Genomic DNA, 27390 nt, shown 5'->3' on the forward strand with positions numbered 1-27390 from the left:
GGAATACCGTCGCGTTCCTACTACTACTGCCTTTTCAATGCACACTAACTTCTGAGTTTTCACCACTAACTATCCAAAAAACTCAAGCCTCAAGACAGTCAAAGACTACTGCAAGGATTTCTAATTATGTTTGGAAGCTGAGCATTTCTAGACCGACTACTCCCAAAGACACTGTATTTACCTGAACATTTCATCTACAATCCTGAAGATGGCAGGATGGCAGGCTGCTTGAGGCTATAAAAGGAAAAGACCGTGAGACAGTGAAATACAATAGGCGTCCATCAATAGCAACTTTAGATGATCAGGAATACGAGGGGTCTATGGCTGCTCCAGAAAAGGGGCATGGTCCTTTTCTAAGCAAAAAGAGCACTGGGTGCATTGAAAAACTCACACATAAAATGCCAGCTGTGGGCAAACTTTACTTCTTTTTATATTCCTATTATATCCTCTATTTTCTCTAAGAAGCCCATATATGTAGGAAAAAGTTTCATGAGCAGTCACAAACCACTTTATGACTCAGGCCATGAGACCTGCCTTAGGACCTCCTCAGCTGGCCTAGAGGCACCCCAGCGCTGCCTCCACCCCGAATTGTTAATGAGCACTCAGTAAGAAACAGGGGTCGTATGCTGGGCATTCAGTGCAGGACACATTTACCAGTTAACAGAAAGCACAGCTGTGTGACACCCAGTGACGACCAGCTCTCTAGCCCTAGAACAGCCTGTTGGTGGGTTCTTGATGGTTCCAATCCAAAGAAGCTGGCTCCCTCAGAGGGCCTTACCAGTGTCCACACATTTTTGGTCAGAACATAACACTTGAGTTTATAAGAGATTTTAAAAATCCCATTTGCATTATAAAACTCACAGTGGCACCCAGATATGCATAGGCCAGGCTCTAATGAAGGGAATTTCTGAGTCATTCTGTGCTTGCTATGACTAGTTTTGGGAAACATTTCTCATCGCCATCTTAGGCCCTTTGCGTCACTTTTCTAACAATTCCGAAGAAAGCTCAGTGTCCATCTCCTTGTTAGTTCTCCAAGGTAGCTCAACTTCAACATGGAGTATGTGCCATCCAGTGGTCACATGTGAGCATTACAGACTGCCACTCAAAACATTTGATTTGCAAGTTAATGCTTTCTGACTTTGAAGTAAAGTAACCACGATTTCTAACCCTTTGTCAATAAACATCTTTATCCAAATGAAGTGAACCTCAGATTCTCATGAACATGTCACCTATTTAAGAAATGGACGACAGGTTATTTCTTGACTCTGATCTCAGAAAGTCATTTAATTTGCCTGCTCCTCAGCCTCACTATAAACACTTAACAGTTGTTAGGGGATTTGGACACAGGCCCAAAAAACACTGAAGGGGTTTCTATGTGATCATCATGGAAAAGTCCAAACAGGAGAAAAGCAAATTGCATGTCTTAAAGAAATAGAAATCAGCGAAGTTAGCCAGGATAATTCTAAATGGATTTCTAAATAGTTAGGAGAGGGAGGGGGAGAGGAGTAGGGGAAGGGGGAGGGGAGTGGGGGAAGGGGAGAAGAGTGGGGGGAGGGGAGGGAAATGGGAGGCTGGGAGGAGGCGGAAACTTTTTTTTCTTATTCTCAATAAAAATGCAAAAAAAAAAGAAAAATACAGTATATATTTTTTTATTTGTGGTTCCTAGATTTAAAATGGTGGTATACAATCTTATATGTATATATTTTAAATAAAAGACCCAGTCTAAACTTCAAAAAAAAAAAAAAAAGAAAAAGAAGATGCAGGAGGCACCTGAGTGACCACCAAAACCACAGGAGGACACAAGGAAGGTGTTCTAACCTAGTTTGTCAAAGAGAAAACTGGATGAGCTTTGCTCTGATTCAATGGTTTCCTTCTGAACAGATCAGCTGGGGATCCCGCATACCCTCTCTATGTGGCTGACTCTACAGGCAGATGTCTTTCTCTGTAAGGACTCTAGATCCGTGGTTTCTCCCAGCTTCACATGCTACTTTAGATTCTAAAACAGACAAGCAGACGGGGCACCTCCTGAAATAGCCAGGACAAGGGTGGATGTTTAGCTGTCCTTATTACTCTCACTGAGAGAACCCCTTTCTCCTCTACCCTCCTTACTGGAGGTCTTCCCAGGACATCATTTCAGTGCTGGTAAGTTACTTCCTAAAGATCAGAGTATTCCCAGGTCCCGGTGGCACACTTAAGCCAATTTCCTCACCAGACCTAGAGCTCCCATGCATGCTTCTCTGAAAGTCAAATTCTACCTCTTACAGAATCCCTGTGAGGAGGAGGCAGATTTAAATCCTCTGCAGAGTGTTTTACAGGTCATCAGAGGGACATCAAAGGTCACTCTGCATTCCAGGAATCTACAGCTTTGCCCAAAACATGAAATCTGTGCAATTATCTTTTCTACCAAAATAAGGGAAAAGAGAGAAAAAGCAAAGATGCCTCAGGTTCCTTCTGCTCCTTTGTTTTTTCTCCATCCTCCCAAATCTTGTTCCTTCTCAAACCCTCTCCTCCATCTGACCTAACAATCTTCACATGGTGATTGCTTCATTCCAAGGAAACCACGTCGTCAAGAGACACCAGGAACACTCTACTCCTTTCCTGCCTCCACGTTTCAGTAAGCACTGGAGGGTGGACAGATGATGATGGAGACCTGTGGCCCCCTCCCTCTCCGCTGGGAGCCAGAATGTCTCCATCTTTCCTCATTCCCATCCCTCAGCAGCACTCCGCAAGGAGTCAACATGGACAGCACAGAGCATCAGTGAGACAGAGGCGGGGAGCTCTGCACCAGGAGCTGTGAGAATGGTCTGGGCTCCAGCTCAACCGTGGAGCTCACTAAACTGCTGTTCTCGTCCCAGGGTGTCAAGAGTTGTTATAAGTACCTGACACTCCGGAGAGAACGCACAGCAAGTTTCTCAGGAAGAAAACACTTTTTTTTCTATCAACTGTTTTCAGATTGTGTGTGTGTGTGTGTGTGTGTGCATTTGAGAGACAAAGAACTAGAAAGGAAACTCAGGTGATTCACAGAGAAAAGTGAGTGCCTGAGTCTAATGAAGAATCACAATGAAAGCGGCAATCTTCTTTCACACAGAACCAGCAGGGAAACAACAGCTCAGGTTCAATACTTAAGGATCGGCCCATTTTAATGTTGTGTGATGTCAGAAAATGGTCATTTGAGAAAATGAGCTGAGAAGTTTCCCTTCCAATTTGCACACCAGAGGGGAGCCAGCCCCCCCACTCTACTGACAAGAGAGACATCCCTCTTTGTACACAGACATGAGTTAAAAGGTGGTGACTATAGTTATCAGAGACACAAATATATACAAATTCAAACAAAACAAAAATAAAAGCCTCTTCTAAAGGAATATTCCCCATAGGCTTCAACAATAAAAACTCTTTTACCGAGTTAAAAAATGATTTAGCTTTGAAAAAAATCTACCTATATAAAAAAACTTCACATTGATCGTGTAATAGGCCACTTTCATAGATACATACTTTCATTGTGGCATTTTCTTTTCTATTTTTAAAATGTTAAACATAAAACTAAACAACTCTTCACATTTTAGAATCTATTTTGCTTTAAAAGATTCATGTTTCTTGCAACAAATTTGAGCTTTCTTTTTAATCTTTACCAGATGCTGTTTATACTACAAGCAATTTTTTTCAGTACCCCATAATGCAATTATTGTTTAATTAGTGATAAATCTGTCATTCCTGGGCTTAAAACCTTAACAAGTACCAAATGTGCTCTTATGTTGTAAGTTTACGTGAGGTCTCAGTGTCAGGACAGAGAAGCAGGGGTGCACACTGTGGGATGCCCAGCTCCGCACACTGGACAAACTCTTCCAGCCCTGGTCCCTGTGTCCTGCCACTGCTCACCTTGACCTCTCAGTGGGAGGGGCTGTATAGTCCACTGTGTTTTCGTGGTCTGTTTGTGGGCCTCTTCCCCTCCACCTTCCAGTAGCTACGACTACAACCCCAGGAGTGAAGACTATCCTGCACCCTGGGCTTTCTTTGGGGACAGCATTGGGGCATCTAGTGCCCTCGTGAGGCTGACACGGGAAAGCGCAGCACAGACAGAAGCCCCACAGCACTTTTCTGGTCCTCCAAGGCCAAGTCTTCCTCTCCAGCTTTGGTTTAATTACACGTATCACATTAGAGCTCAGGCAGGAAGTACTTCAAGAACACTCATGGAAAGGCAGGGAGAGAAAAGGTGGAACACTAGTGAAAGCTGCTCATGTTGAGGACAGGAGTTACCACTTGTATTTTAGCAATGGGATTGTGCAGGGGACTTTCTGGGAAGTTCCGCCTTCTAAGGCCACAGTGACTGCCCTCTGAAGAATTCCTACCGGACAGAAGGAACACACTGAGGTGTCTGGAGCTCGCAGAGACAAAGATACTTTTTACTGAGCTACCACTTCTTCTAAGTAAGATAATTAATGAGAATAGTCTCCGACTTACAAAAGCCTTACCCTGCCTCCTGCCTTCCATGCACCCCTTCTTTGGGGCAGCTCTTCTAGGCCCTAAAGTGGTGGCTTCTAGCAGGCGGTCAGCTCACAAGGGGTGCATGGAGGGCATGGGAACCAGCGTGCCCCTGGCTTTGGCACGTAGCACAGTGCAGCAGCCAAGCACAGGCCACCCTCCCATCCAGTCGGCCCCTTTTATTCAAACTGGGGACCTAAACAATAGCTTTCTGGGCTCCACACACAGTACTGTAACAGGAAAACAAGGCCAGCCTGGGCAAAGAGCAGAGTGCCTAAAGGGCCGCATAATTAGCAAGTGGCTTTCACTACTTCTGACGTCAGTGTTTAAGGTCAGGTCTGAGGCTAGGGATTACGGTCTCCTGGTGACTGCTCTGTCAAAGGAAACACAAGACCATCTGTTTTTGAAACTTTTAGTCTGCAAAGTAAATGACAAACTGGGGTTAATACCCTGATCTATCTGGGGCCACCAACTATGGCAGGCAGCCATGATCTTGGGGCAATGAAGGGTAGAGAACCAAAAGTTGAACCTCAAACATAAACAGGTTTGGGAATGCATTAATATTCACAAGTTTCACACACGTGCACGCACACACATCTTGTTTGGAATTAAGGTGACTTGAAACTAGTTTCTTATTATTGTCTTACCAGAAACTGCCAGGCCTCTCAAGTCTCCAAAAGGCCAAAGGACATTCAGGGAGGTCATTACACTTTGCATAGCCCTTTTTTTATTCTTCTTCTCTCTCTCTCTCTCTCTCTCTCTCTCTCTCTCTCTCTCTCTCTCTCTCTCTCTCAATTTGGGTAACTATAGAATTTCCAGAAATCGTTCTGGATAGTCCCAGGACATGGGGATATAATTAACAGTGTTCTACACAGAACACAAGTTATGCAGACCATCACACTTTAATTACTGTCAGAATCCAGCGCTAATGCAATTGGCATCAGGTTTCTTGGGCAGCAAAATGAAGCAGTGGAGCTGGGTCTTACAGATCTGATACTGTGAATGCCCTGTCAAGGCCTGAAGATGCTGCACTGTGATAAATGAATCAGAAGATGCAATTAGGAAGCGGGCTCTTCAAGTTACCCCTGTAATCACTCAGCCAGGTCACGGGGCTTATTCTACCCTGCTGGGCTTTCTGGCTCTGTGGGTTCAATATGGTGGAGGAGAATACCTAAGCCAATCAGGGGCTTCCAACTTGTTGTCTGTATTGTAATTATATCCACGAACCACAAGGCATAGAGGGGTCACATCCTGGTAATGCCACAATAAATTAAACCAAATAGCACACCCTCAAATCCCCCCTCAACCATAATAAAAGCTCTGAAGCTCCCCACAGATGATCCTGATAAACTCCTTGTCAAGGACGGTTCCGCCCACAGCAGTCGGCCTGAGGTTCTCTATACAATGTCTTTGGGAGGGCACTTTGCTGTGTTCACCGAGGACAGCTTGGGCCCAAGGCTCCAGGTAAAATGGATCCAGACAAGGTTCAAAGAAGGACCTGTAACATCAACAGTCACACTGCCCATGGGGCTGGGAAGCTTTCCACTGAGGACAAAGGACAGTTATGAGCAAGCTGCAAGCCAAGAACCCAGGGCCATCAGTTTGCATTGAAACCAAGGTAGACCAGAGATAAAGTAAAAAATCTCAATGTGCACATTTAATTTAGGAATAAAGGCACTTACCAGACAAAGTAACTTACTGCCTTAACTTGGAACGGACTGTCAGCGGGCTTTCGGAATCAGCTACAAGATCTTTAAGGAAGCTGCACTCTGATTTTTAGCCTTAAGATTCTATGTAACTTTTGAAAATGGCGAGAAGTAGCAATCATGAATGCAAATGTATGTTCACATGCACACATGTGAGAGAGGAAATCCAAGCCACTGCTGCCCTGTAACTGATTCCTTTAGTCTCCAATGTGAAAAGGTACAACTACGCAAGACCAGGCAGGCAGCCTCAGCACCTTCCTCGGTTTAGGCCACGACCGAGGCAGACACATCCTCCCGTTTCCTGGCCACTGAGCTGAGATAGCACTATCCTGCACTGCTATGGAACTCACAGCCTTCATCAGATCCCCCAGCTCACAGAGAAGGCCACTGAGGTTCCCGTAAGGCGCCGCTGCACCCGAAATGCTCTGCTCCTTGGCCACATTGAATATAAAGTTAAGTTCTACATTTTCTTTTAGCTTGAGACAGGTTTCTCTGTCTGGCTAACCTGGAACTCACTCTGTAGACCAGGCTGGCCTCCAACTCACAGAGATCCACCTGCCTCTGCCTCCAAGTGCTGGGATTAAAGGCGTGCACCTCCACACCTGGCTCAGATTCCACTTTTAATAGGATTCACATGACTGTTGTGCCAGCACAGACTCCTCTCTGTAACCATGCTGGGTGGCTGAGGTCACAGTGTGCGGTGTCCTGGGCCTTCCACTCTAAACCCTGACACTAGGAATCTGGGATAAAATACCTTTAAGAAGAGGAGATACCGGTGCCTGCAGATTGCACTTGAGACACAAGCCTCCATGACTCTACCCTGCGAACTGGCAGCTGGAGGCCTGCCTGGGCGAACAAGCCCTTTAAGTCCACTGAGGACTTCACCAAAATCTAGGCCTAGGCAGCTTCTTCTGTGGACACTGGCTGATTTCTTATTAGCGCTCTGTACACAGTCAATCTCTTTCATATTTTTTAAGTGGTCTTGCTACGTTGCCCAGGCTGTTTTTAATTACATTTCATTTATTGGGGGTGGTGGACCATGTCATAGCACGTGTGGGGAGGTCAAAGGGCAGGGTGTGGTAGTTGGCTCTCGCCTTCTGCCCTGTGGGCACTGAACTCATGTTGTCTGACTTGACAACAAGCACCTTTACCCACAGAGACATTTTGCCCACCCAATCAAACTGAGAGGAAATCGGCTCAGTTGACTCCCACTTGTGCTTTCTGAGTAGTTGGAACAAGTCAGTAAACCACTGGGCTCAGTTTAGTTTGCTTTACACACACACAAACACTTCCACACCTCTGCTCATTCTTCCTTTGTGTATCTTTCAGGAAAGCAGTTCATTTGAAAGATACTTTTGTCTCAGTCTGTCTTAAATAAGAGGGTCTGCCCTCACTGGGGAAAACATGATTGTTGGGGGGAACTGTCACTAGATATTATGTATTCTTTTTCCTGGGGACACTGGTTCTTACAAAACCCCACTAACCAAGCTAAAGGCAGACACTGACTGGCCAGGCCCTGACCACTGCCTGGAAGTCAGGCCATTAGTACCAAGTCTTTAGGGCTCTTGAAGGAAGTGGAGGCTTCGGTATGCAGAAGCTTCACCCAAAAGAAAACGCACACAAATCCAACTGGTTTTGCTGCTTTAAGCATTTTTCTGAGCTCTCATTTGTTTCTCTCTAATACTCAACTTTATCCTCATGGAGAGCTGTAGGTTCAGTTTCTAAATTTGTATTAACTGGTTTTTCTTCTCCCTTATCTACAAGAGCCCCTGTTTTAAGAACATGTTTGTTTCTCACACTAAAATGAGAAACAGTATTTTTTAAAAGCCTACCTTGCATCCCTGGCCCCTTCAGACCCCGGGGAAGTACATTCTATACAAGCCATAGGTAAGGACGTGGCCTGTCTCTTCTGTAAAATGGGGCAACGTGGGGGAACAGAGCATCAGGAGGTGAACGGAGCGCGCGCACCCCCCCTCCAGGAAAGCCCTAGGGCAGTAGACGTCCCTAACTAATATAAACGGGAAGCATAAAGGCCCCAGCTCTGGCCGCACTTTTTACTTCTGTCACTCTTTGACTGAAGGCAATCTTCTCAGCAGTTCGTTTAAGGGTTTTTCTTGTTGCTAAAGTCCAGCACGTACCAGCAATGACTCTTTTATACAGCACTCCATCTCTCTCAGGCAATTTCTCTTGCTGGAGAGCAGCTTTTCAAAAAGATTCAGCACTGCTTTTTCAAGACTGGGGAGATGCCGAAACCAGAGGCTGACCACAGAGGACATGGGCAGAATGATCTTTCTCCTTTGAGCAAGAAATAAGCAGAAGGTTAAACAGAATAGATTCCTGAAAAGACATCAAAATGAGCAATGTTCAAATGGCAATCACTAATCAAGTGTGTGAGACGTGGTTCTCTCACCATGGTCTTGGCAGCTGTCAATATTGATGCATCTACTTGCAAAATACTATGGCAACCTCTCACCTAAAACTTCAGGAACTCTTAGAAGGTGAAGACTACTTCCCAAAGCATATACAAATACATATCAAAGAAAGGGAAAGAGGAAAAATGAGATGAACGAAATCCCTGTGATGTCCAGGAAATAAGGACGTAAAGTTAAGAGGCAAGTTATGCTTAAAACTGAACTAGATTGAGACCGGAAATAAGTCCATAGTCCTAAGGAAGTTACCTGGCCCTTCATAGCCTCAACTTATCTGTAAAACCAAATTGGCTAGAAGGATCCAATGTAGCAGTGCACATGTAATACACAGACAGCACAGACCACACTGTGAATTCTCAATAAATAAAAATACAAGTCTTAATGGGAGATGGCCCAGTTGGCACATAGTAAATCTTATGTTACAGCCAAATCATGTCATGTAGCTTTAGCTTAGTATTGTCTTTTGTGTGTAGTCTAAGTACATGTGACAATGTGGCATATGTACATGTGTGTATTTCCATGCACGCATGTATGCAGAGGCCAGATCTCCTCTAGTAGGCAGGGTCTATTCCTGAACATACAGTGCATGGTTGGTTTTGTTTTTCCTTTCTTTTGGACAGACAGGCAGCCAGCGAGCACAGCAAGAGCACTCCCCTGCCCACACACACTGTTGGGGCTACAGGCATGTCAGGGGTACTCCCAGGTTTTAATTTGGGGAAGAGCCCTGTCTGAGTGGGGGTACTGCTCAGCAAGAGACTGGCACCCGAGTCTGCTCAATGTTGGAGTAAAGATTCACCCTAGTCTGTATGTGACAAGCTCATAATTATAAACAAATGCCTCCGGCTCTCAAAAGTGTTGTGTTCTAAGTTAAACAGTTGCGACATGTCACAGTCACCTTCTGTGGTCAGCTGGTGTTAATCATCCACGCTACCAGGAGCTAATTGTACTCATTTATCTCATCCACTGTATAGATGCCAACCTCCCCTTCATCTCTCTGGATACCACACTGATATCTGATGCCCACTACCCATGGCTACTGCGGTCATCAGTAAGAGACTCATCCACTATGAGTCTTCTGGTTAAAAACAGCTTCCCACGATCCCTTCTTCGGGTGTGTAACAATTTGGTAGAGCAGGCTCAGAATTTACAACAATGCTCTAACAACAATCAGCAACTCATTCTAAAAGGAACAACCAGGAATGGTAGGATAGAGGACACGGATAAGACATACGGGGGTGGGCTCGGGGTTTCTATGCCGTCTCCAGGTACACCAGTCTTGTGGTGTCTTTGTGTTCACCTGGATGCTTTTCAAGTCCTGTGGCTGAGCTGATGTATGACCAGCCTGGTAATTACGCCCAGTTCTAGTGGTCACACGGCTGGTTGCTCTGCTCTTAGCCCTGATCCTGAAGCTCTCCAGGGGCCCAGAAGACTCACCCCTTAGCCTAAACTTCCATATAATTGGAAAAGGCTCCCTCTCACTCAGGAAATCCCAGAAGTTTTAGACGCCTGGACAGAGACCACACATGTATCTTTTACTCTGTCATAACACAGAAGCCCTGCATCCATCTCTGCTTTAAGCACAGGGAAAGAAATCTCTGCATGCCGTCATCAGGCTCCCCAATGTTCCTGAAGCACTGGATTTGGGTTTAGTTCAGAGAACATGACACACTCAATTACTAACACTCCATAGATTAATGAAAGAGTCTCAGCAGCCTTCCCACCTCTGCAAGATTTTAGGCAGTCTGCAGACCTGGGACAAGACTCCTGGGTATGAATTTTATAAAAAGTTAGGTTCAACATTTAAGTCAAGAAATCAAAAGGTTCCTCTAGGTTATCTAAACCACAAAGGGGAACCAGCATGAGTTGTTCAGAGGAAACAGCCCATTTCTGGAAAATACATGACTGTATTTGGAAGCCAAGGCAAAAGACGCCCAGCCAATTATAAAACACAGGAATTCCACCGTGTGCTGTGGTAAGCAGTTGAGAAGCTGAACATAGGGCAAGGCTGCTTTGGTCAAAGAAAGCTGTGGTTTCTAGCAGGCCACACAGCCCATCTGGGGAACTGTTCAAGCTGGGAGGGGTGCAGGACGTGGAGCAGCAATCTGCACGGCTCACTGAGTCAGCCTCCTTTGTGGACATGTGGCGGACGGGCTCTCCACAGGAAAGGTTCCAGCCACTGTGGCTCTGGGTTGATTCGCTAGTCTGAAGCTGTTGGAACTGGACATGCTGAGGACCACCCAGCATTTCTGGACAGTCTGTCCCTTGTGGATTAGTAGACATAACTTTCCAAACCAAATAAACTGTATTAGTAGCTGAGCGAGAACACTCTATCGTACGTGAAATGAGAGCAAGGGCGGGCAGGCTCTCACCCTGGGCTCTGGGCAGCATGCCTCCCGGTTGGTAATTTCTGAGACTGCTGTTAAGGTTTACAAAAGATGCCAAAGGTGGTCTGCTTTAAGGCTGACATAGAAATGCAGGTGAATTACTATAATCAGATGGAGCTTTCCACTGTGCTGTGCTGTATAAAAGGTGCGAGTTGGTGAGAAAACCATAAGAACCTCAAGGACTCAGCTGAACTGCAGGTGGTGATTACTCAATACCAATGAATAACAAAGGTAACGTAGATTTCTCAAAAGTTGAGACATACTGAGTAAATTATGAAAGAAGGATTGAAGAAGACAGAAGAAAATGACTTCAACTTTTCATGTTTATTTATATGGGTATGTATTTATGAGGGTATAGTGTGTGTGTGTGTGTGTGTGTGTGTGTGTGTGTGTGTGTGTGTGCAGATGCCCACAGAGGCCAGAAGAGGGCATTGTGAGTTGCCAACACGGGTACTTTGAACTTTTGCACTGAACTCAAGTTTTCTGCAAGAGCACTTGTGTGCTCTTAGCCCTGAGCCATCGTGTGTGTGTGTGTGTGTGTGTGTGTGTGTGTGTGTGTGTGTGTGTGTTTTAAGACAGAATCTTGGTAGGTATAGCCCAGGTTGGATTTGATTTGTGGCAATCCTCCTCTCAGTTTCCTGAATGCTAGGATTATAAATGTGAGCTACCACACATAGTTCTTGTTTTAACCTCTTTTGTAAACATTCAACAATTTAACCTTCTCTGAATTATTAGCTTTCATAGAAAATGAAATATGTATTGTATATAAATGTTAAGAGTTATATATGGAAAATGGAAATACTCTACTAGGAACTCTTTCATTTCCCAAATGTAACGAACGGTGCAACAGGACGCCTGCGATGGACGAGAAGACCCACTGATGACAGCCAAGATTTCAAGATACAAGACAGTAACTGGAGTTACAAAAGCCTAAAGGGCACACACAGGCAACACAGCAAATGCTGCTAGATCACAGAGAGAAGGTGAACAGACAGACAGGTGTACTCACAGGTAAACAGGAAGCTGTAACATGCAAAGATGCTGTTCTCTAACCCACACATTTGATGAGGTATCTTTCCAGAGGCCAAATCACTTAGAATTTATATGGAGGATAAAACAAGCAACACACACACACATGCACACACACCATTAAACTACAAAGAAAGAAACATGAGAAGAACTAGAACTATGTTATTATAAACACAGAGAGGCAAGGCAGACCCATCTGCACTCAGGAGCGGAGCAGAAGCTGAGGAAACTCTCAGGCTACACCCTGGTGGGAAGGGACCGGCATCCTTCACCACACCAGAGATGGCCAAATGTTCTGCAACCTCAAAGTGGAGCAGGGAAACCTACCATTTTAACAAGTACTTTGCAAAGCCAACTTACAGCTTGAAAGAAATATAAAGGAACTTATGAACCAAATACAATAGGAAGCTTTGAACTCTGATTCTAACAATAAAAAAAATTACATAACAGAAGAACTTGGGTCCTGATTAGCTATAAGGTGATGAGAAGGAACTAATAACAATTTTCAGTATACATTACATATGGCTTTTAGACTTTTTGCATTTATTTACGTATTATTTAAGTATTTATTGTGTGGAGGCATGGGCAGCCCACAGAACACATGTAGAGGTCAGAGGACAACTTTCAGGAGCAGATTCTGCCTTTCCTTCAGTGGGCTCTGGAGAAGGAACTTTTGTTACCAGGCTCATTGCAAGTGCTCTTACCCCCTAAGTCATCTTCCTGGCCCTAGAGGTCTGTTTTAGAAAAAAAAACAAAAAATGCTTATATGTTTAACAATTCCTGTTTTCTGTCTAAAGCATTTAAATAAAGAATTGAAAGAGATATACCTAATACCCACCAAGTGTGGAAATTAGAACCTTAGAAAGTCTGTGACAACTTTCCAACACTCTGGGACGTGTTAACCAGGATGGCGGTGAGAGCAGCAGCCGATGTCCTCACCGTGCAGTGCAATGTGCAGCACCGGGAGGCGTACATGATAAGGACGGAGATTTTCCAAGTGAGTCACACATCATGATCTGAAATCAAGCATTCCTGCCTTGTGAAGTACCTTGCCAAGTGAGCTACCACCCCTGGCCAGGTCAGTAGATTTTAATGTAACAGATTATAAACATCCTATTAATATAACCTTAGATCCCACACTGCAACTCACTTTTAAAATCATGACCGCTCAAATTTAGGTCAAAGCAAACTCTCCACTCCTATCGCCAAGGCTGCTATGGTAGCACTGCCATTTTAATTATGCCACTGTGTGAGGACAGGCATTTCCATCAGTACATCCCACAGACTGGACCTAGCTTCCCGATGCCAGGCAAAGAGGCTCATAGGACATAAAAACAGCGTTACCTGTCAAACAGATTATCTCTGTCTTATAAAAGATCACTGTTTGGCCGGGCGGTGGTGGCACACACCTTTAATCCCAGCACTTGGGAGGAAGAGGCAGGCAGATCTCTGTGAGTTCGAGGCCAGCCTGGTCTACAAGAGCTAGTTCCAGGTCAGGCTCCAAAGCTACAGAGAAACCCTGTCTCAAAAAAACAAAAAAGACCACTGTTTGTTGTTACTATTGTTACCGTTTCTGATGCTGTGTGCACCTCTCTGCACACCTGCGGAGGCCAGGAGGAGGACAACAGGTAATTGCTCTATCACCCTTCATCTGATTCCCTTGAGATAGGGTCTCTAACTGAACTTGGATCTTCTCTTTAAAGAGTGGTTGACCAACAAGCCCCAGAGATCCACCAATTTCGTCCCACACCCAGTGCTGGACTCCAGTGTGTAAAACCATGTGCAGCTTTTATGTGGCTGATAAGCATCTGGAGTTGTCCTTGCTCAGCACTCGTATCTCCTACGCCATCCCCACAGCCCTTCAGTTCTGTTTCCAAATGCAGTGAATTTCTTTGGAAGTAATATTCTCCCTTCTCTTTCCTCCTTCCCCTCCTTTTGAAGGGCTGAGGATCAAATCTATGTTTCAATGCTGGGTAAGCATTCTGCCTCAGTTCTATAAACATTGACTAAATTCCTGGGTGTGGTTTCGTATATGACAAACATTGGGAAGTATAACCCACATAAAGCTCTTCGGAATCTTCAGTAATTTTTAAGAGCATTGGAGGGGACAGAGAAGACTGGGCTGAAGGAGGGAAAGCTTAAAGGTGCTTGCTGCTAAGCCTGGTGACCTGAGTTCAATCACTGGTACCCAAATGAACTTAACAAGAAACCCAACTCCTATAAGCTGTTCTCAGACCACCACACTAATAATAAATATATAAATAATAAACAATGAAGGGGAACAGAATATTAAATACACTATCATATGTTTTTTCCACACCACAACATTTCACGACTAGAAAAACAAGTTGAGTGATAAGATCGATGGACTCACGACAAGAAGGCTTCATTCACAGCATCGAAGAACTCAGGTGAGAGGACCTCCTGGGGCTCATGCCCATGATAGGTGAGGAGAGCCTCCACCAGGGGTTCGAAGTCAGGCAGAGGAACCAGAGGGACACAAACTTGTGACAGGCACATCATGCGCTCGGGAGCCATCCTACTGGAGAAAAAGGTAAGAAGTGACGGCCAGATCAGAAAATCACATGGAACTGTGGACAAGTTTTCCCCCCTGAAAAGGACAGTGACAGGCCCCCATGCTGGCCAAGCAAGATCTTCTCTAGTACCGTGTGCCAGGTCATCTTCAGCCTCTGTCATTCCCATGTCTGCTGTACGCACAGGAGTGCTTTATCTGTACAGCAATCGCAGACACACATGACCAACGCCCTGTGTCCCCCACAGAACTCCTAAGCGGATGCTGGCCTGCCTGACCAGCAGCCACTGCCACACTGGCTCGGCCCACACACCTCCAGCTGCATGTGAGCAGCCTCCTGGCCACCACCGGCGTCTGTCTCACCCCACTGTGGATCAACACAGACGGTTTGGCACCCTCTCAACTCCACATCACTACACACGGCTCTGCAAAAGTCCTTCCGCACTGAGACAAATAGTCTCCCCTAGAGGGCTAAAGGTCCTTGTGCCCATAGGTAGGCACTGGAGAAACCAGGAATGTCAAACATGCAGGTTTGTCTCTTGTGTGCCTGTTTTCTACCCAAAGGCTGGGAGTAGATGTAGTTAATAACCTGATGGTGACTTTGCTATCTACAGAGCAGGCCTACCCCTGAATCCCCCAGAATTCCTCCCTAAACCTTTAAGAATAGTTACTCAGTAGAACCCATCCTTTGGAGTTTGGTGACCTCTACTTTCTCTGTATGATCAAGACCACACCTAGTCCTCCCCTATCTGCACACAGGACTGAGGCAACTGTTACCACCTAGTCCTCCCCGATCTGCACACAGGACTGAGGCAACTGTTACCACCTAGTCCTCCCCTATTTTTTACCACTGAACTTTTTTTTGCCCCAAAATTGTACTTAAAATGCCCCAAAATAAATAAATGAATAAATAAACTATCCAGTGTCCGATTCTAAAAGTCTGAGCCAACACCAGCTAAGTCATGTTGAACCACATTTCCTTCTTGCTTTACTTGGATCAGTACACTTTTAGCGATGGCGTTTGCAGGGACTCCCCCAACCCCAAGTCTCCTGCTCGGCCTTCTAAGGAAGGGCCTGTTGTCCAACCTGACTGTGAAATACTGCTGGTAGCCTCGAGTCACAGGAGTCTCAAGTGCTGCTTTGTGACGGCTCTCCAGCCACTGTTGTGTGTAACAGCAGTACGACTGTTGTGTGTAACAGTTTAACCCTAGCAGTGACTCCGATGGGCAGTGGCTGCAGCGTTAGCAGAGAACACGCTAGTGAGCGCAGCCACAAGAACCCTCACCTCATCCTTACGTGTTCTCAAGTTCCCACCCCCGCTGCACTGCACAGGAAAGGGCTGGGCCTGGGCTAGCATGCAAGCCTTTTCTGTTTGGATCGGAGCTTACTCTTTACACCAAGTGACTCCCTATACACAGCGTATGCTGAAGAAACAGATAAAATCTAAACTGATAAAATCAAAGGTCTGAGCATACATCACCAGACCCTCACCCATGTGTTTTCATACATAATTTGGTCTTAGAGATTTTAAGCACCAATGTGCCACATACAGTTCTCATGTCCCTTTACATGACATTACATGTGTACCTAGTACTAAACATATTCATACACTGAGAGGCAGACACAGTCTAAGCCCAGGTCACACACCCATGTGTAAGTGTGTTCACGTATTACATTCCTTGCTGGGGGCATATGACCCAACAGTTAAGAGCACTTACTGCTCTTACAGAACATAGGGTTTCTCAGCTGTCTCCAGTCCAAGCTTAAGAAAATCAACTGAATAATTTATCTGTCCCTGAGTTCAGATTTTCAGCTGATTCTCCAGTTAAATAACTTGTTCTTGCCTCATGAGTTAAATTCCTAGGGGGAAGTGCAGGGTTTTAGTATGATAGTTACAACCCACCACTGTCAACCACTCCATGTTAATTCTTCTGACCACATCAGGAGAGACTGTTGGGCAATGTCAGCTGGAACAGCATCCCTTTGTGCCAGGCTGTACCACATAACAGTTTAAAACAATATGGACAAAACCTTAGCCCAGAGCACAGTCCACTAAAGGACATGGTGATGACACCGGGTAGGTGGGATGGTAATCACTGCTAAGTCGTTATTCCTCACAGCAGCAAGTCTATGCAGGACAAAAACGGACGACGCCTGACTCCATGAAGTCCATGGGATGCACGTGCTAGTCACACCCCAGGAACCCTGGCCCACCTCAAGCCTTCCTCACATGTTCCACTGAATTCTGCTTAGCATAGTCTCCCCCCCCCCAAGAATTTTATAATTGAATAAGAATCATTTTTTCCTGGGAACTTTGCAGTGTGTTGAGCCAGTACATAGTTTTTCAAAGGAAATCCAAGCTGTCTATGGAGTTCATTTATTCTTATCAGAAGACTGACTTTAAGAAGTAACTTGATGCCTCACATGCTCTTCAGTCTTTTATGAGCTTTTAAAGTCTTGTTTTTTAATAGCTAAAAACCATGAAATCCTGTTCTCTGTCCATTAAAAATAACTTAGTCCCTTAGAACCTTGGACAAGAGTCAAATGTCATGTGTGGGGTGTCTGTGCAGGTGTCTGCCTTGGTTTCTGGAACAAGGTCTCACTGGGCCCTGGGCTCACTGAATGGACCACGCTGGTCAGTCAGTGAGCCTCAGTGACCTGCTGTCTCCGTCTCCCCAGGATTAGGATTGCGAACATTACCACCACACCCAGGTTTTTACATGAATGCCAGGGATCAAACTCAGATCCTATTCACACAGCAAGCACTTTACCACTAAAGAATTTCCTCGGCCCCAAACTGGGAATTCTTACGGTGTGCTGCCACGTAATCTTTAATGGCGACCCGGCACCTCTGTCCGGAGTGAGAGCCCCGCAAAGACGGCTGCCAGACCTGACGGGGCCATCACAGCTGGGCTACCACGAGGAACACCACCTTCTATAGCTCAAGTTACCTGCCAAGACTTTAGCCGAACAAAGCAGAACCTTGGACTCAGAAACAGCACAGTGGCCTACAAACTTTCTGGTACACACCTGAATCTATAAAATTGCACCCACTTATGAAAACACGCCTGTTATTATTGTTTCTTTCATCAGGTTGACTTCCAAAGTTCAAGCAGCTGAAGGCCCCAAACAAAATCCCAAATGAGCAAGCTGTGCTATTCTTTACTTTGCTTCCACTAAGAGACTCCATTCATTATTAATATTGTAATCACTTGATTAAAGTCATTTCATAAGTTTCAAAATCTTCATAAAACAGACTGACGCCATGAGTTCAGATGCAGAGACGTAAAAAAAAGCTCCAGGGCTTCATTTAGAGGCTGATAAATAGTCATGTGACCAAGAAAAAAGTGTTAACAGTTCAATAACAGATGTTTAAATTCTACCCAGGTCTTTCCTACAAACATGTAGAACGTGTTTCCAAGCAGTTGCCTTAACCGTATCGTCCACTGGCTGCAGACAGCCATACAGGAAGGATGTTTCTGGCATCAAGCCTTCTCAGTTCATTCTGGTGCAGAAGTCCTTTGGAATATTACTTTGGCCATGAATGTAATGTGGTCTGGTGTTGTGGGAATTCATTCAGCCAATAGCCTTTTGGGTAGCAACCTATTAGGGCGTGGTCTGAGGTACTGTGTGTGGACTGATGAGCACAGGTGAAAAGTGAGCTCGTTCTCTGGGGTGCTGGTCAGGGTTCTGTTCGTAGCATCCACAGAGCAAAGGACGGTGGCTCTCTACCCTTATTGTAATTTTTCCCCCAAATAAACATTTGTTATCCTTTATTCCGGGCTCTCATGGACTTCCTCAATTATGCCTACATTCTAGCACCAATGAGTAGTTCTGATAACAGGAATTAGAGAGAACTGGGTGACTACATTGTTAAGACCTGGGGAGAATTCTAACTTACATACCCAGTGAGAGAAAATGAGGGGAAAATAGAAAAGAGAATGAGTAGGGATGCCCATGGTATTCACTTTTATGAATGTCATGAACTCACTTCTTTATACTCATAACTCCTAGAGTTAAAAAAAAAAATTATACTACGTACTGCAAAATGAAGGTTTTTAGTGATCCACACATTGTGAGAAAAGCCTGAACTGACAGGTAAATGGGAACTTGTTTACCAAGAGATATCATACAAAGTAAGAGTGAGTAGGGGCTGAAATCAGGTGCAGGTGGCTATCTGAAGCTAAGACAAGCTGCTAGGTCATCACAGTGCAGTGGCCTGTGGGTGGGGTTTGCATAGATGCTTCCTCCCTATCTACTGTTTCCAAGAAAGAGCAAACTTCCTAAGAGACGGACTAGTCTACATACAGGTGAATGGAAGACAGTATCTGTCTTCGATGGTTGGCTCATTTCACTGTGCAGAGTGTCCTTCAGGTCCACCATGGTAGCGCACTCAACAGGACTTTTCCTTTTTTTAAAGATAACTAAAATTCAGTTGTGGCTATGCCGTGTTTTTATCTAACAAGGTGCACGTAGGTTACTTCTATCTCTTGGCTAGTATGAAAAATTCAACCAGTACAGGTTTGCAAATTATCTTTTAGAGAGGTTTTCAATTCTTCTGACTATATAAGCAGAAGCAGAACTGGTCACACAGTAACTCCATTTACCTGCTGTTTAAGACCAGGTCTCAAGTAGCCAGAGCTGGTCTTGGACGTGCTGAGATTTCAGGCACTCACCACAATACCAGATCCACTTTTTTTTAATGAACCACTATGGCTTTTCCTACAGCAGCTACACCACCCTGCATGCTCACTGACAGTGCACAATGCCACTGCTCCACAGTCCAGCAACACAGCACACTGCCTCCTAACTAGCTTCCCTGCCTTACACTTTTCCTTCCTTTCTTTTCTTTTTCTTTTTTTAATCTTTTTTTTTTTTGAGATGGAGTCTCACTATGTAGCCTTGGCTAGCTTCAAAACTCAAAGATCTGCCTGCCTCTGTCTCCTGAGTGCTGGAATTAAAGGTATAGAACACTACACCCAGTCCCCTTATACTGTTACTTATCTATAAAAAGTGCTATGTGGTTCTGGTTTGCATTTCCCTGGTAACTGTGGAGCCAAGAAGCTCTGTATACACCTACTGCTCACACAATCTGCCAAGGATATCAACCAACCCTGCTTTATTTAGATCACTGTGCTTGACTGTGCTGTCTGGAGATGGCTAGCCTTATAAACTGATTGGAAAGTGTCCCTCTTCTCCAGGATGGTGGCGGAGTGTGAAAAAAATTGTTAACTCTTTGGATGCTCTTAAAAAGAGTCCTGCAGTGAAGTCTTCTGATCTTTGGTACTTTTTTGGAAGATTAGGAGCAGCTGACTTAATTTCTTCACTAGTTAGGCATCTGCTCAATTTTTTTTTTTACTCCTTAAAGACTGTCTCTGGGTTGTGTACATCTCAAGTGGCCCTAAGCATGACTCTAGGTCACATTTACTTATTGTTTCTCACTCTGAAAAAGATAATCAACCCATTACTCAAAGTGGAGTGACAAAATTCTCCCTGTTTTCTATTTTCACACCAGTATATCAATGTGTGCTTTGTATCTGTGGCATCCTGATCTAAGTACAAATGTTTATAACAAATCTCTGGTGAACCTGACCCTTTTATCCTTCTATCTTTTACAACAGTTGCATGATATATATAGTGTGTGTGTGGCTTCTTGCATTGTCTTTGTGCGACCATTCTTTCATTTTCAGTCTTTGTATGTCCCTATGGCTAAAGTGGGGTCCTCGGCTGAGGATGTGGTTCAGTTGGCAGAGTGCTTGCCTACATGCACAAAGCCCTGGCTTTCACCTCCAGCACCATATAAGCGGGGTATGGTGGTTGTCTAGGTTAGGGTTTATATTACTGTGTCAAAGAACCATGACAAAAAATTAAATTGGGGAAGAAAGGATTTATTTGGCTTATACTTCCATATTGCTGTTCATCATCAAATAAGAGGACAGGAACTCAAACAGGGTAGGAACCTGGCAGCAGGAGCTGATGCAGAAGCCATGAAGGAGTGTTGCTTACTGGCTTGCTCCTTAAGCCTTGATCAATCTGCTTCCTTATAGAATCCAGTACCACCCACAATGGCTGAGCCTTTTCCCATCAATCACTAACTTAGAAAATACCGTAGAACTGGATCTGATGGAGGCTTCAGGTGACTGCAGCTTGTGCCAAGCTGACATAAGATTAGCCAGCACGGTGGTATACACCTGGCATCCTAACACCAGGGAATAGAGACAAATGCAAGGTCATCCTGGCTATACACAGAGTTTGAGGCCAGCCTGGGATACATGAGACCTTGTCAAAATAAAGTTTAAAAATGATGAGATATAAATAATCTCTGTGCCACTATCTAAGCAGGTCTAAAGTATATGAGCAGAAAAAATACTATATCAAATAAATAAATGCACTCAAATTTTAAAAGAAAATAAACCTGATTAAAATATCTAAAAATGATTATAAAAGTAAAATAACCTATAAGATGAGACTCTTGCAAACAGCACACAGTTTGTTCTTCCTGCATCCTGGACACAATCTTCTGAGCTCCAGTTAAACTATGTTCACTTCATGCAGTGAAGAAAGAATGTACTCTGTCTTGATCTTTTTCTCCCCCTGGTGTCTATATCCGGTACTGCAGAACCTCTGGTACTGAGACAAGCTGGTTTGGCTGTGTGTGCCAGACAGGCAGTGGCAGAACAATTCTGCCGTTCTTCTGCAATCACGCCTATGCCATCCCTCCCATGCTTATCATTCCATTCACTTGTCTCTTCTGCAACGATCTGATTTTACCCCTGCCATGTCCATCCTGGTCCTGGTCCGAGATGGGCTCAGGCCACAAATGCTCTTGCCCCACTGAGCCATTCTGCAGGGTATGCCACACTCAGTAATCAGCTACCACAGTGTTATCAATGAGGTGGTATTGGTTCACACACTCATGGTCAGGGTATGGGATCCACACCTAATACATTAAAGTGAATGTTGTAAACGTCACACACTTGGAGTGTGCAGTGGCATATTTGATTTTTTTCCTTTAGTTTTCTAATTGCAGTAAAACATAAGTTGTCACTTAGCCACATATTGGTAGTGACTAACACTAAATATTTTCACACACTGTCTGCGCACCACTATTACATATCTCTGTACATATTACACTATGCACAGGTCTCCACTGCCCCTAACACATTAAATATAACTTCCTTTTCTCTCCCAATCTCTGCTCTGCCTTCTGTCCCAATGAATCTACCTATTGTAGGACTTCATGTAAGTGGAATAAGAACATATTTGCTACTGTGTTAGACTGGTTTTACTAAGCATCTTTACATGGTCTACTCGTGCTAATACATACATAAAACTTGTTTCTTTTTACTTATGCGCCATGAAATATACACATTTTGGTTATTTACTGTGGTTACTGAACAAAACAAGTATACACACACCTGTTTTAATTATTTTAGAACAATTTCCTAGTTAACTTTAACCTTCAACTTGACACAACTTAAAGTCGCCTGAGAAGGAGTCCCAATTAAGGATTAACTAAATCAGACTAGCGGGGGGCGGGGAGGGATGTATATCTGTGAGAGATGTCTTGGATGCTGATTGATATGAGGGGCCCAGCCTACTGTAGGTAGCACCATCCCTATGCAGGTGGTTCTGGCTGCATAGAAATATGCACAAGAACACACTCCATGCGCAGGAACCTGAGAGTGAGCCAATCAACAGGGTTCCTTCATAATCTCTGCTCCTGCTTCATGTTTATGTTCCTATCTTGACTTCATCCTAGCGATAGACCGTGACCTGGAAGTCATATCAGCCCTTTTCTCCCCTGAGTAGCTTCTGATCGGACTATTTTATCACATCAAAAGAAAGGAGAGGAAGAGAAATACACCTGGCAGTGGGTTTTCTGTGTCACACTGTAACTGTTTACTTCTTCTAGAAAACACCAATTTGTTCCCCGCTGTGGCTGCTCCATTTTACAGGACCACCAGTGACACACAGGACTCCAGTTTCTCCTTATGACACTTGGGGTTTTCCCTTTCTCCTTTTATAGCCATCATGATTGATACTAAACAATATTTCATGTGGTTTACATGCTCCCTAGTGGGTGTGGTGTCAAATATTTTCATTTGCGTAACAGCCAGGTGTTTTGTTGTTTAGTTTTCAGAGAGAGGGTCCCTATGACACTCCCAGTCTCAGTTGTGGAATTATAATTGTGTGCCATGCCTATTTTACCAGGTAAATATATTTCTCTGCTAGAATGTCTATTCAAACTGAGTCTTGTGCCTGTTTTGTTTTTTAAAATTTTGCTTTTCCTTTGTTTGAACCCAGAGTCTAGTGCATATAAGATGTTAGAACCCAGACCTCCACAACTGAGGTGCGTCTAGCATCTGCCCAGTTCTGGGTGCTTGTTGCTGTTGTTAAAGAGTCTCTAGAATCCCAGACACTGATTCTTTATGGAAGAGCTTTTATTTCTTTAGACAAAGTCTCACTATGTAGCCCTGGTCTACAAAGTGAGACCCTGTCTCAACCTACTCCCCACCCCCCCTCCCAAAAAGTCCAAGCTAACTTCAAACTCATGACCTGAGTGCCTCAGACTACCAAGGATTACAGGCATGTGCCAATGTCCATCTCAAGAGATTTAAAAAAAACTTATGAAAGTTTAAAGTTTAAAACTAAAACTTGGCTGGGTGGTGGTAGTACATGTCTTTAATCCTAGCACTCAGGAGGCAGAGGCAGGAGGATCTCTGTGAGTTCAAGGCAAGCCTGATGTATAGAGCAAGTTCCAAGACAGCCAAGGCTATCTTCAAGACAGAGAAACACTGTCTTGAAAAACCAAAAAAAAGTAAAACCTTATGAAAGTTTTTGCTCACTCTGATTTTGTTCTCTTAGTAGCACTGTTTGATTCACAAAAGTTAACGTTTTACAGTTTCAAGGGCTGGATCCAAGGGCCTTTGCTCTACACGCTACGGCATGATTTGCGAGTCAGGCAAGGAACTGGAGATTGAAACACACACACACACACACAGAGGGTGGGGGGATAACACCAAGAATGCCTCAAATGCCCCCTTTATAGTCTTCCAGGACAGCTTATATAGGGTCTCCTTTACTAATGATCACACCCTAACGCTCAGCTGCAAGCCCACCAGAAACCACTCCCCGGACATCAGGAACTCCTGAGGGTCTCGTGCTCAGAGCAGCTGCAAACACTGGAAAACAAGTTGTTTACTCTGGCAGGCAGGGGGTCACAGGAAATTCAGGGTCTGGGGTCCACAGTCCCCAACACTTAGGTATACCAATCAAATGTTCTATCACTGAGATACCAAGCTCCCAAATTCTTAACTTCAATAAAGTTCAATTTTTTCTTTTAGAAAATCTATTATTAGCTGGATGGTGGTGATGCACACCTTTAAGCTCAGCACTCAGGAGGCAGAGTTCAAGGATCTCTGTGAGTTCCCAGCCAGCCTGGCCTACAGAGCGAGTTCCAGGACAGGCACAAAAGCTAAACAGAGAAACCCTGTCTCAAAAGAAAATCTATGATGAGGAGGAGGAGGAGGACGAGGAGGAGGAGGAAAAGCATCACATCTGAGAAGGTGTGTGGGTCGCAGGGCATGTGCCACAGTGCCGTGTGAGATCAGAGGGCCACTCTGTGGCGCTGCTCCTCTCTTCCCGCCTTCATGGGCTCTGAGGTTAATCTCAGGTCACCAGACTCAGAGCAGGCACTCACACGCTGAGCCACCTCTAGTTCCTTTGTTGCCTATACTTTTGGTGCCATATCTAGGGGAGAAAAATCCAATGTTGCCAGGATCTCTGACAACCTTTTCAATAGGTGTGGCGTTTACAGGTAGTGCACTCAGGAAGGCTGATAGAGCTCTGGCTGGCAAGCGCTTTAAATGTTTTGTGAACAAAATGTCTCAAGTGCCCAGATTCTTTTGGTTAATGATCTGTTAAAAATGCAGTGCTCACCAACGAAAACAGTTCCAACTCTGTTCAGAGTGAAGAAACATCTGGGATGTGATTAACTGCCTTTTAATTTCTCTGGATCTATCTGATTTGTTTAGTCTAGATTCCAGAATATTGAGTTTCTTAAGGTAAGTCAGTCATATATTAAATATATGCACATCAAAATATCTGTTCCCTTGTAAACATCCCAATCTTGTATACAGTGTACGCCTCAGCACACACGGGGAGGGAGTGGGGTAAAGCAAAAGAGCACAGCCTGCGCGCGCGCGCGCACACACACACACACACACACACCCTGTGCATGGAGCCTCAGGCTCATTTTCCTTTGTGCTCCTCACTGCACAGGCAGGGCTTTCTCCTAGTGCGTACAACACAGGCGTTTCACACTTACCTTCCCCGGGACTGCGGAGAACAGTGATTTAAAAAAGAGTATTTACAAGAGGTTCCCACTAATATGGTCTCCCCACACAGACTCTAAGTATGCCGTGAACATGCATTTCCGATAGTCAGTGACCCTTTCTCTCATAACCAAGCAACACCTTTTGAAACTCGAGTAGAGGGATGTTTGGCTTAACACCTACCGACTCTGAGTGTCCAGTCCATTAAGATGACTCTCTCTGAGCTCAGACACTAATGACAAAACCATCTGTAAAACAAAATCAGACGCAGGTCACCTCACACCACACACGGTTACCTCAGCTCCATTTCTCTCGCTGAGTGACACATCCTTACCTTCCGCCCCATTCTCTCCTTGTTTTACTTTGCAGGGTGACCCACGTGGGTCTCTACATTGAATGTCTAGGTCCTACAGAAGCCTGGGCACAGACATATCATTAACATCCTAAAATTAACACCAGACCCACAGAAAATTAAAAAATACTAGAGTTTACTTCTTTTTTTCCTTTTTTAGTTCCCTTTTATACGCATTTTTCAGTGTATGACGTCCAAAACATCAAACTGGCTAAGAGCCACCAGAGATCTCATTTTGAGAGTATAATATATGTGGAAGCATAAGCCACAGGACCTGGACGGAAGCCAGAGGGCAACTGAGGATCAAACTCAGTCACCATGTCTTTATGGCAAGCACTTTCACCCGCTGGGCCATCCTGCCAGCCCTTTAATTGTCTCCTTTGCTTTAACATAAAATCCAAATGGACTATTTTACACATGGCATCTGCTCAGAAGTCCAGGCTATGTTTATACTGGTTAAGGGGTGCTCTTCTCAGAAACCGGGTGAGTGAGCTGTGTTGTGAGAAGCACCTCACATTTTCCTTCCGGGTTGCAAGTCTACCCAGGTAAGACACAGAGCAACAATTCCCTGTAAGAGGAAATGTCCCATTTACCCTTCACACATCTGGGGAGAATTTCAACACAAATAACGCAAGATACTCACGTTTTTAAGCAAGCTAGGACAGTAATCAACAGGCTCATATCCGAGACTTTCAGTAAAAAGAGCAACTTCTTTCACGTCAAATCTGAATGCAGAAAGCACATGCGATAACAAACCCTACAAAGTAAAAGGAGAAACAGTCAACTTCTCCCAAGTGGATGGAAAGGCCTGGGATGACAGCTGAGTCCCCTGTAGAGTGCCAGGGTTCCTTGTAAACCAGCCATTCCCTGCTGATCAATGGAATCAAATCCAAGACCCAGACATAAATCCACACACCCATGGATACCTGATTTTTGATGAGGCAGCCAGGGATATACAATGGAAAAAAGAAAGCATCTTCAACAAATGGTGCTGGTCTAACTGGATGTCAGCATGTAGAACAATGCAAACAGATCCATATCTATCACCATGCACAAAACTCAAGTCCAAGCCGGGCGGTGGTAGTGCACACCTTTAATCGCAGCTCTCGGGAGGCAGAGGCAGGAGGATTTCTGTGAGTTCGAGGTCAGCCTAGTCTACAAGAGTTAGTTCCAGGACAGCTAGGGCTGTTACACAGAGAAACCCTGCCTCGAAAAACCAAACAAACGAAAAAAAAAAAAAAATTAAGTCCAAGTGGATCAAAGATCTCAGCATAAAACCAGATACACTGGGAAATAGCCTTGAACACACTAAGCACAGGAGACAACTTCCTGAAACAAAGACACCAATAGCACAGACAGGAAGATTGATTGACAATTAATAAAGGAGACCTCATGAAATTGAAAAGCTTCTATAAGTCAAAGGACACCATCAATAGAACAAAATGGTAACCTACAGAATGAGAAAAGATCTTCACCAAATCCACACCTGACAGATGGCTAATAACCAAAATATAAACAACAAGAAACTAGACATCAAAAGAAAACAAAACAAATGATCCAATTAAAAAATGGACTACATAAAAAAATAAAAATAAAAAAAATAAAAAATGGACTACAGACCTAAACAGAATTCTCAACAGAGGAATCTCAAATGGCCAAGAAACAAAGAAATGTTCAACATCTTTAGCCATCATGGAAACACAAATCCAAACAACTCTGAGATTCCATCCTACAATGTCATAATGCCTAAAATCACAACCCAAGTGACAGCTCATGCTAGAGAAGATGTGGAGTAAGAACACTCCTCCACTGCTGAGTGAGTAGAAACTTGTACAGCTACTGTGGAAATCAACCTGGCATTTTCTCAGAAAACTAGGAATCAATCTACCTTAAGACGCAGCTATCCCACCCCTGGGCATCTACCCAAAGGACACTCCATTCTACAACAAGGACACTTGTTCATTCTATGTTCATAGCAGTTTGATTAGAAAAAGCCAGAAACTGGAAACAACCTAGATGTCCCTCAACCAAAGAATGGATAAAGAAAGTATGGTACATTTACGCAATGGAGTATTATTCAGCTGCAAAAAAAAAAAAAAAAAAAAAAAAAAAAAAAAAAAAAAAAAAAAAAAAAAAAAAAC

The 27390-nt window shown here is 44.2% G+C and overlaps 1 protein-coding gene across 3 annotated transcripts in view; it reads right to left on the reverse strand.

Moving 5' to 3' along the window:
- Positions 1-27390, reverse strand: part of Fancc (FA complementation group C) — a 95504-nt gene that overhangs the window by 17712 nt on the left and 50402 nt on the right. For 2 of the 3 annotated variants that reach the window (XM_050143432.1, XM_050143434.1), the window contains 5 exons: positions 25893-26006; positions 25081-25145; positions 14402-14569; positions 8324-8480; positions 182-234 (listed from right to left, as the gene is read on the reverse strand). In XM_050143432.1, coding sequence (XP_049999389.1) covers positions 182-234; positions 8324-8480; positions 14402-14569; positions 25081-25145; positions 25893-26006 — 557 coding nt within the window. The remainder of the gene's footprint in view (positions 1-181; positions 235-8323; positions 8481-14401; positions 14570-25080; positions 25146-25892; positions 26007-27390) is intronic. The other variant, XM_050143433.1, reaches the window with a different exon arrangement.

The sequence above is a fragment of the Alexandromys fortis genome, unplaced genomic scaffold (assembly GCF_014885135.2).
Source record: "Alexandromys fortis isolate MF-2015 unplaced genomic scaffold, M_Fortis_MF-2015_v1.1 scaffold_1, whole genome shotgun sequence".
Taxonomy (NCBI): Eukaryota; Metazoa; Chordata; class Mammalia; order Rodentia; family Cricetidae; genus Alexandromys; species Alexandromys fortis.